We start from the raw sequence: 11030 nt of genomic DNA on the forward strand, positions 1-11030 counted from the left end.
CAGGTATATGTTAAAAAGTGATCAGGTATATGTTAAAAAGTTATATAAGCAAATGTATCAATTCAGATTACAAAAAACAATCTAAATCCTTAAGCAAAGATTTTGATACTTGTATAGTTGTATACATTTGGAACGGACTCTGATCAACTTTCAACATGTTGGCCTGGCCAAAATTGGTTCTTTTTGTCCATTTTGCAAAACTTGAATAAACAACTTAATAATCAAGATTAAAAAACTACAATAGTGCAGCAACTCATAACCTAAATTTTTTTACATAGCATAATTATGGCAGTTATGTACACACCTGGTAAGCCTCCTTGGCTAATGAACCTTCTGAGAAATAAGCTTTCAAGCTCTTAAATGGCTTCTGATCCTTGTAATATCCTGAGTTAACCTGTTCCTTATCACATTAGAAGTGTATTTCAGTCGTAAAAACTTAAAAAACAGCTAACAGAAACAAGCAATTTACAGTTTTGCATACCTGATGACTCCATTGTTTAAAATTTGGGAAAATTTGCATACTTCTATAAATGTTTGGCTGCCAGAATGGACCATAGATGGATGTTTTACCATATGACTGCATACCATAATACGGACTGAAATACGGGTTGTGACCAATAATCTTTGCTGATGTGATACGAGCTTGTAATTTCTGTGCACATTCTTCTTTACTCATTGCAACACTTAAATTCATGTGCTTTCCATGATAAAGTTTCCCTACATGAATTTAATGAAGCCAAAATCAAGTTTATGCCAGAAATGAAAAAAGATTTAGATTGAAGAATACATTAATAATCACCATTAAGGGAATCACAAGCTTTCTTTGCTTCATCTGCATTAGAGAAACCCACAAATCCAAACCCCTTGCTAATTCCAGTTTCATAACGAACAACTTTGGTTAAAACCACTTTCCCAAATTCACCAAAAGTGTCTTCAAGAATCTTTTCATTTACAGACGTAGCAAGATTCTTGACAAAAAAATTTGACAAGTTTATTTTGTCATTTTTATGAGAAAGTTTCAAGAACCTTTCTCTTTCCGCTTTCTTCATAGCCTTTCCAACAAACCACTCCTTAGAACCTGTTTACATACACAAATTCAATCACTGAAAACCCTATAAACTTATGAACAAGTTATGAACTTAGGATATGCTGTGTATACCGATCACTGCACCATTTAGACCTTCAATGGCCTTCTTTGCACTATGTGGTGACTCAAAGTTGACAAACCCGAAACGTTTTTGCAGGTTATCAGAAGAACCATCTTCTCAGGGTCTAACCCCTCGTGGGAAACATCTATCTAACCCCCAGGTTACCAGTAATCTGTCCGGGGTCCGGTTAGTGTTTCTTCATTGGCGCCATCCGTGCATAAAGCTAGAACTGTATTCTTCTCCAGTTTTTTCAAACTTCAAAGATGGTTAAAGAAATTCCGGTAACCACAACCCCAGCTACTGGGGGGAATACCGGTAACACAGTATTTACAAACACTACCCCGGTTACCCAAGCCGGGACAAGTGAAGTAAATTTTACGAACACTACCCCAGTTACCCAAGCTGGGGCAAGTGCAGTAAATAATCGCTCACTGGGATTCACCGATACCCAGTTTGAGAAACGAAGACTCCCCCGCCAAACTCTCGATGAAGTTAAGGCATGGGCGGAGGCACGACAAAAGGAATTCCAGGCTGAGTTGGACGAACGCTTGCGTTCCGTACAACAGGCTGACGAATTCGAATACTTGGATGACTCGGAGGAATCCGACTCCGACGCGAACCCTCGCCACAGGGCAAAAGGGAAGCGTAAGGAAACGGACTCCCAACCGAGAAGGCATTTTGAACAAGCCTTCAAACCAAAAAGCACAGGAGGTCCACGTGACTTCTCCAAAGCATTCAGACCAAACGTTGCAAATGCGGGAATGTCCAAATTTGCAAGGGACATTGCGGAAGCAATCGCCCCAAAAAGTGCCAAACAAATGTCAAGCATAGGCACATATGATGGTATCTCTGACCCCGATGATCATTTGAACAGATTCATAGCGGGGGCAACCGTCAGTAGTTGGACGGAACCTACGTGGTGTTACATGTTCCAAATGACGCTTGTGGGGGCTGCTAGAGCGTGGTTCGATCGTCTACCGGTCAACCACATCTACGACTGGGCTGACTTCCAACAGAAGTTTAGCCAACACTTCAGCCAGCAAAGAAAGTATACTGAGGAGCAATGGACAATCCTCAAGTGCATTCGAGAAAAAGATGAATCTTTGCTGGACTTCATCACTCGCTTCAACTCGAAGAAGCTAAGTCTGGGGTAATATCAGCGAAGATCTTGTTCGCGCTGCCTTTATCCAGGGCGCGAACGACCCAGAGCTCATCCGCACCTTAACGGGTAAAGATGGCATGCCATCCACATGGGATGCCATCATGACAGCAGCTAAACGCTTTGCGGAAACGGAAAAGCAACTGGGTAGAGATCTCCCACAGAGCACAAACCTCTACACCCAGAAAACAAGGGAAGAGAACGTCCTTACCGCCCGATTAAACAAAAAGCGGAAGCTAGGCATTTGGCAGTCAAGGGTAAACTTTGACACCTCATCCGGCTTGCAGCATCGGTTAGGCGGAAGGGATAACGTACAGTCCAACAAGAACTCCAGATGGACGCCGCTCACCAAAAGCGTCACCGAGATATTCGCCACCGAGGAGCTCCCATGGCCAAAGCCTCAAATAATCCGACATCGCCACAATGCTGATCGGAGCAAGTACTGTGACTTTCACAGGACAAAAGGCCACAACACCGAAGAATGCATAGACGTGAAGGACATGGTCGAAGCATTCGTCAGAGATGGGACGCTTGCGCACCTCGTGGCGCAATGAACGCTGAGCAGGCTGATGCGTGTAGAACCCCAGCTGGGGAAAACACGAATAAAATTCCAGCTTCAATGTGGAGACTACATGCTGCGTAAAGAACGAGATCCCGAACCAGGTGCGTATCGGCTCGATGGCACTCCCATCCCAACAACATGGAAGGGAGCTCATTTACACAGTTTGCATGTAAATCAATTCCAAATTTGTAAAGAAAAGGCCAAGAGCCACTTCTAATGGAAACGATTCTCCTTAAAACATTGACGCTGATTATTTTACATTTTTATGAACTATCAACACGGATATGCCGGTTTTCACCGCATAAATACGTGGAAAGTCGTTGCGTGGGGAAGGCGGCATGGCCCGCATAAACCCAAAAAACGACAAACCTTCACGCAGGTCAGTTGAAGGGGAAAAGTTCAGTTATCCCATTAAATGAAAGTGCCGGTCTATCCGCATGAATCATGAGAGGAAACTGAACACTAACCTATCAACAACCGCGCGTCGAACGGTTAATTTATTCAACACTAGTATGCCGGTTTTCACCGCATAATTACGTGAAGAGACGTTGGCTGGGGAAGGCGGCAAAGCCCGCATAAACCCAAAAAACGACAAACCTTCACGCAGGTCAGTTGAAGGGGAAAAGTTCAGTTATCCCATTAAATGAAAGTGCCGGTCTATCCGCATGAATCATGAAAGGGAACTGAACACTAACCTATCGACAACCGCGCGTCGAACGGTCCAAAACAAAATTTCTAACAAAAAGATGAGGAAAACCTACACGCAGGTCAGATGGTAAAGTTTAGCCATCCTACTACGTGCAAGTGACGGTCCTACCCGCACAATCACGGAAGAGGAAGCAAAACTTCACACCTATCTACCACGTTCAAAGGTTAACTTATCCTCAAAAGATAAAGAAAACCTACACGCAGGTCAGATGGTAAAGTTTAGCCATCCTACTACGTGCAAGTGACGGTCCTACCCGCACAATCACGGAAGAGGAAGCAAAACTTCACACCTATCTACCACGTTCAAAGGTTAAGTTATTCTAAGACACTTGGAAAATTGCTAATTTAAACTAAAGTATGCAAGTCATACAACGTTTACAAAGCAAGGAACCCAACGAAAGTAGCGGTCTTACCCGCAAAAAGATTTATATTTCACAATGGTTGATTACAAGAATGGCCGGGTAACTACCCGCCTACAAGAAAATAAATCTATACAAGCTAAATCTATCCTAGCAGCGGGAAGGGATCTTCAGGATCAGGCTTCAGGGCCACTTCCACTTGGACCAGCCGCATCAGTAGAGCGTGGCAGTTCAAGGAAAGCTTTGAGGATAGCTAGCCCATCATCAGCAGCAGCAACTTCGTTTACCTTCTCCACCACCGGATGCGGGAAGGCGGCGTATTGATTTACTGCTTGGTCATATATAGCTTCAGTATCCACATTGTATAAAGGGAAGTTGGAAGGCGGGATGCCTTTCTCAACGAACCCTAGACCAAGCAGGAAGCCGGCCTTTTCCCCATCCTCGTGAGAAGCGTTGAGGGCTGCGCTCATAGCATCGTCGTAAAATGTCTCTGAGAAGACCCGATGCACAACCTACAAAGAAAAATACAAGTGTCAAAACCTTTTGCAAAGAAAAGCGTAAAGACATGACAACTTACCTGAGACAACGCTTCTCGAAGAAGCCATTCCTTGGCAACCAGAGCTTCTTGGAGGGTAGCTTGAGCTTCGTTACGGGCGCGTTCGGCTTCATTCTTGATGAGGTTGGCAAGCAACACTTCTTTAGCCGCAGCCTCTTCGACGCCCTTTAGCTTCCGCTCAGTATGGTCAAGCACCCCCCTCTGGTCCAAGATCTCCTGGAGCTTTTTGGCGTCTTCCATCGCCAAGGCATCATGAGCCTGCTGGAGAGCCTCTAATTTGGCTTTAAGTTCTTCATTCTCCACGCGCAGAGGCTCAGCAACAGCTTCAGCCTTGGTGGCCCTCTCGGTTGCGTTCCTCGCAGTTTCCTTAGCCAGCCGAAGCTGTTCATTAACAGCTTGGGCAGCCTTGGAACGGGCCTCGAGTCGTGCCTGAACTTCAACCTCAAGGGCCTTGAAGGCCTTCTCCTTTTCCGCAGCAATAGCGGAAAGCCTTTGGTTTTCCTCCCGGATGGCCCTCGCCTGAGCAACTTCTTTAAGGCGAGCTGCTTTTAACTTGTCGTTTTCACGACAAAGCAGCTCGACGCGCGGCTGCATCCGAGCTAGGAGAACCCGAAGCTCATTGGTTAGCCTACCCTCCTGGTAGCTAGCCATGGCTTCCCCCAACGCACCACTAGGAGCAGCGTGACGAGCCCATTCCACGCACTCCACAGGGGTACGAAGGGTTGTTCCTCGGCGAATGTTCCATCGTGGAACATACACTTCATTGGAATCCGACACTGCAAAAAACAAAAAGCAGTAAGGAAAAGATGATAAAAAATACATGTAAAAAAAAAAGGGGCCAAAGGAACCCTACGCACCTGTAGGGTCAATAACAGGCCGATAGCCGCCGAACCCATCACCTGAACCCAAAGGAAATCCATCCAAGAGGTCAGGCAGATGGGAAGGTGGCAAAGATTGGCGGGAAGCCCCACGCGTACCTGATGGACCGGCCGTCGTTGCCGATGGCGGGGGCATGGTAGCAACTGCCGTGGTCGCCGCCGCGGTCGCTGCCGCAGAATCCGCAGCAATAGTAACCGCCGGCTCGGTGAATGATGCTGTAAAAATCGCACTCACAGCCGGCGGTGACGTCATCTCGGCTGGAACAGTCGGCTCAAAGGAGTGAGCAACTGATCCAGCGGAAGCAGGCGCAGGCGCCTGGGTCGACGCCTCAGGTAGGCTGACCAAGCCTACCGTCATTGGCGGAGAGGTACTACTCGGCCCTTCACCCTGGAATGCGCCAACATCCACGCCTGCGTAAAGAAGAAAAGTGTTAAAGACTATGGATTAAGCTATGAAGATAAAAGCTAAAGGAAACTTGTACTTACGGGTTTTCTTGAGCCTGAAAGTACGGACGGGCGGGGATGAACCCGATGGAGCCGGCCTCTTCACGCCGGTCACCGTTGTCATCCTGGGCTCTTCGGTGACAGTTGTCACAGCCTCAGGAATGGTGATCTTGTCACCACCGGGATTCCCCGCCACCTCTTCGCTCTCGGTCTCCGAATCAGACCGAGGCGCTGGATCGGCAGTGGAGGCCTTCTCCTTCCCCTTCCCGCCGGCAGCCTTCTTCTTCCGCACCAACGGAGGACCATCTGCGGATTCCTCATCAGAACATACGATTAGAGGAATTCCAGCAGAGGTTTCAACATTGAGGGGTCGAGGGTCGAAGAGCGCCTTACCTGGCCGACGGGCGCTGAGGATCTCATGGCCTAGCGGATAGACCTCCACGAACCGATCCGCCGTTTGTTCTAGGATGGGCAACTCGTTCTCATCGAGAGCACGAGTACCCATCCGTGCGGGACCGTCAGCCTCCCGCGGGTTTAGGAGTGACTGCAAGTCGTTCCCCTCTGAAAGAAACAAGAAAAAAGTTAGAAGAAATCCAAAATAAACAAAAGGGAAAAAGGCATACCGTAAGGAACAGAGTTCGAACCGTATTCGAGGACGATCGGAATCTTGCGCGCATCAGCCTCCTTCCACACCCGGCTCATCCCCAACATCACCATCCCGGACTCCGGAAACCGGTAAACCGGAGATTGGACCCGAGATATCTTCGCAAACCATTCCGCCTCCTGGTAGCTGGAGGCGTGAAGGCTGGGAAGTGCCTGTCCGTTCTTGAATTTCATGGCAATGGGGATGGCGCGGGCGGATATGAAGAAGAACTCCCTCTTCCACGCGCGAAGACTGCGCTCGGTCGCACAGATCTTTAAACCCTTAATCCGGGTTGTCAACGTGTACCACCCCTGGATGCACCTCCAAGTGTAGAAGGTCATCAGGCGGTCAACATAGGGCTCAACGCCCAGTATCCGGCACACCCACTCAAAATGGCGAATCTTGGCGATCGCCATGGGGTGCAACTCGGTCAAATGAACACCGTGCCTCTCAAGGACACGGTAAACAAACTTTGTCAATGGGAACCTAAGATTCCCATAAACAAAGAATGCTGCATAAACCCCGATCTTGCCTCTGGGGGCATCGTACACGGTCTGATGGGGTTCAGGAAACTCAGGCTCGAGAGACTCGAGCATGAACTTCCTGACAACATACCGGTACAGATCGCCGGGCAGAGCACACTGGCACTCGCCAGCAGTACTCTTGTCATCAGCTGTAGACTCGTGATCACGTGAAGACATCTTGCAGAAAGAAGAAAACGATTTCGGGAAAATGCTGGCCTGAAAAGGTGAGTATTTGCCGGAAATCGCTAGAAAGATGAAGAGAAGAGTGAAAGTGTGGATTACAAAGAACCCTCTCCCCCTTTATATACTAATCGCAATTAATGCGATGAATTTAATGCGGAGGAGAGAGAAATCGAAGGTGCAATGAAACTATGACATGTGGCAAAAAGAAAGCTGGCAACAGCTGTTGACAGGACGCGTACCATTAATTTCGCGGCCACGCGCCCGAAAAATAGCGCCCACGCGCCTGACAAAGCGTCTGGAATGACCATGTACTGTCACGTCACCATAACTTCCTGCACGTTCTGACACAGTCAGAAGAAACCGTCGCACGACGTTTCAGAGGTTTGGACTGTTCTTATCCTTTCACCAACCTTTCGAATTTCAAAATTCAAAATTCAAAAATATTAAAAAAGTAAGCGGGAAAATACCCATTACCTTGGCGAACAAGTAACCGTAAGACGGATGCGGGTACAGTGTTAAGGCAAAACCCTTCACATACCTAGCACCCGCAGGGAATTGAAGCCAAGTACACCTCGGCAACCAAGTAACTATAAGCCGGGTGCGGGTACAGTGTAAAGGCAAAACCCTTCACATACCGAGCACCCGCAGGGAATTGACGCTAGGAATACCTTGGAAGTAAAGTAACTGTAAGACGAGCGCAGCTACAGTGTTAAGGTAAAACCCTTCACATACCTAGCGCTCCGCTGGGAATTGAAACCAAGAAGGATCTTCTGGGCAATGCTTGCGGAAACGGAAATAATATCCCCGCATAGCGGGAACGTCGAGAACTACGTTGTTTGAAGCTCCAGGATGGAATTGGTGGTTTTAACATAATTGATCACTATGTTCAAAACTACCAAAACCTCACGGAGAATCCAAACAAGTGGGACTCAACGCTCCTGACTTGCGAAGAGGTTACAGCCTACCCGCATCATACCCAAAGACCAAGCAGGAAACTCGGGCATTTCTGCAAGTGACAAGGACTTCCGCGGGAGGAATCCCCATGGAAAACCTTAAAAAACCCTTTTCAAAACCCTTTGCTTAAGTCCAAAAGTTCACCTCACTTTATTAAACACTCATGAGAAGAACATTGGACTGGGGGGACTTGAAGAGGTAGGTCCCAGCAGAGCCCAGTTGAACCCGCAAGACTCACCTTGAAGAAGAACGTATGCGCAGAAACCAACTGGATCCGCAGGACCAACCATGCTCAGAGACGTGACGTCCTTACGCGCAGTACGCAAGCTGGTCCCGCAGGAAATGCCTCCCAATGGTGAAGGACTCCGCCTGTCCCCGCAGCCTCGGATACAAGCCATCAGGGAAGGCCACCCGCGCAGCAAGGCTACACGCACAAGGCACTTAGCTCTCAATCACTCAGTGTCACCTGAAGGAATGAGCGAAGCCGGGAACAATCCCGCACAAGGGCGGGAGGGGGAATACTCCCGCCCAAATAAGCCAGTCCGTACGATATAGGAAGATCTTCTGTACTGTACCTGACGAGGTATGGGAAAAAGATCTGACTAAAGACACGACAGCTTATGGACAACAGTACGGCGAGCAGCATGCTCCTACACTGTATGTCACTATTAGCCGCTGCCTACTCACCAACTACTGCCAGACCACGTGCGTAGCCGGCAGTTGGTGGAAAAGGAATAGTATACAGCAGGCCTGGTCGCTATCAGCCGCTGCCTACCCACCAACTACCAGCAGGGCACGTGCGTAGGCTACTGTTGGTTGAACAGGAACACTGTTGCAGCCGGCCACACCTCCTTGGAAACCTACCTTCGGCTATAAATACCACAAATGGTATGACCATCTTATCATATTATCATCATATTATACCTGATATCTGCTCTAGCAATCTCTTAATATACTTTTATATTTAAAGAGCAATCTAGTCTGATTCTCACGCCGGAGGGTGGTCACAAGGAGGAACCCCCCCCCCCCCCTTCTCAGTGACAAGCTCACGGTGTCTGTTTTGCAGGTTATCAGAAGAACCATCTTCTCAGGGTCTAACCCCTCATGGGAAACATCTATCTAACCCCCAGGTTACCAGTAATCTGTCCGGGGTCCGGTTAGTGTTTCTTCAGTTTTGATCCTCCATTAGCATCCTTCATGATCACAGCACTTGTAACATTCCCATATTCAGAAAACTTCTCTTTCAACAGATTCTCAGTAATATCCAAATCAAGATTCTTCACATACACGTTTGTGAATTTGGGCTCCTTCCTCTCACTTTTCTTCATAAACTTGGCCACATATCTAAACAAAAAACCAAGTTTAAATTAAAATGTTACTAAACCATAAATCACAAATTTATGAACAAATTGATAATATGTGAGGTTGAATAATTAAGAAACCTACATGATTTTATCATCAAGAGTAGTTCCATTTAGAGCTTTGAGTGCATTATTAGCGGACTCTTCTGAATCAAACTGAATGAATCCAAAACCCTTACTCTTTCCATTAACATCTTTAGCAATCTTACACGAAAGAGTCTTCCCGAATTCCCCAAAAACCTCTTCTAATTTCATATCAGTAACTAACAGATCCAGATTCTTCACAAACAAATTCGCGATTCCAGTCCTTCTTGTAATCGGGTCTCGTTGACACCACATGATTCTCATCGGTTTTCCCCTCAATTCAGTATGATTCAAAGTCGACATTGCCACATCGGCTGTTCAAATTAGGTCAAACTTTAAGTCAGAATCATAAATTCACAAAAGAAATTGATTCCATCAAACAATTAACTAAAGATTCCTAATTACCCAAATCATAATTTCACTTTAAATTGATTCAATCAAACAATTAACGAAAAAAGCCCTAATCATTCAAATCATAATTTCACTTTAAATTGATTCAATCAAGCAGATAAATAATAAAAAAAAAATCCTAAATCAGTGAAATCATAACTTCACAGATGAAATTGATTCAATTAAACAATCAAGGAATAAAACCTAATTACCCAAATCATAAATTCACATAAAACCAAACCAGCAACTAAAGAAACTCTAAATCCGTCAAATCATAATTTCATTCGCAGATGAAATTGATTCAATCAAACAAAATTAACAAAATAAACCTACTTACCCAAATCATAATTTCACTTGATATTGATTCAATCAAACAAACGACTAAAAAAGCCCTAATTCAGTCAAATTCAGTAAAATCATAACTTCATGGACAAAATTGATTCAATAAAATCAGTAAAATATTGTTATATCAAACAAATAACGAAAAACCCTAATCAATTAGAGCAATAATCAAATAGATTCAATTAAAGAAACAACAAAAGAAACCCTAAATCAGTCAAATCATAACTTCACTGACGAATTGACTGAATTAAACAAACAATGAAGAAACATAATAAATAAAATCAATAATAGATTAATTGATTACCGTGAGAAGGAAGTAAGAAATTGACGTAAGCATAGCAGAGGGATTTAAAGGAGAGACGGTCTCTGCAAACACGAACAGCTCGCACCGGTCCGATCATCGAGAAGACTAGAAGGAAATCGTTCTCAGTCGTGTGCGGGTCAAGGTCGCCGATGTACAGGGCGGACCGGTGGATTGACAGAGCCGGTGGTGGTAATGAAGTTGCAATCTTCATTGACATGATTGATTGATGGATGGATGGAAGCAAATTGTGAGAGGATTATTATTATTGAAGCTCAGTGGGTGTATCAATGGCGGATGAAGATTGTTATGTAGAGTGCGTTTGTATAGAGAGCGAGTTTGTTAAGTCTGTTATGTTAACCGTTTTCGTTTAAGCAAACTGATTTCCCGCCTTTTCTATACCAAATCACTATATTTCTTTATGTTATTATTAT

General features: G+C 45.6%; 1 protein-coding gene across 1 annotated transcript; it reads right to left on the minus strand.

Annotated features, from left to right (window-relative positions):
* Positions 1 to 304: 304 nt before the first annotated feature.
* Positions 305 to 10816, minus strand: LOC143556618 (polyadenylate-binding protein 2-like; the record flags this gene model as incomplete). Its single annotated transcript, XM_077045893.1, has 7 exons — positions 10600 to 10816; positions 9565 to 9877; positions 9295 to 9462; positions 1160 to 1239; positions 800 to 1078; positions 482 to 717; positions 305 to 400 (listed from the first exon to the last, which is right to left on the minus strand). Coding segments are annotated over exons 1-7 (1389 nt in total), but the record flags the coding sequence as incomplete, so codon positions are not given.
* Between the last annotated feature and the right edge of the window lie 214 nt (positions 10817 to 11030).

Source organism: Bidens hawaiensis, unplaced genomic scaffold (assembly GCF_021521415.1).
Source record: "Bidens hawaiensis isolate Kalapana, Puna unplaced genomic scaffold, B.hawaiensis_p1.1 tig00018658_1, whole genome shotgun sequence".
In the NCBI taxonomy this organism is placed as follows: Eukaryota; Viridiplantae; Streptophyta; class Magnoliopsida; order Asterales; family Asteraceae; genus Bidens; species Bidens hawaiensis.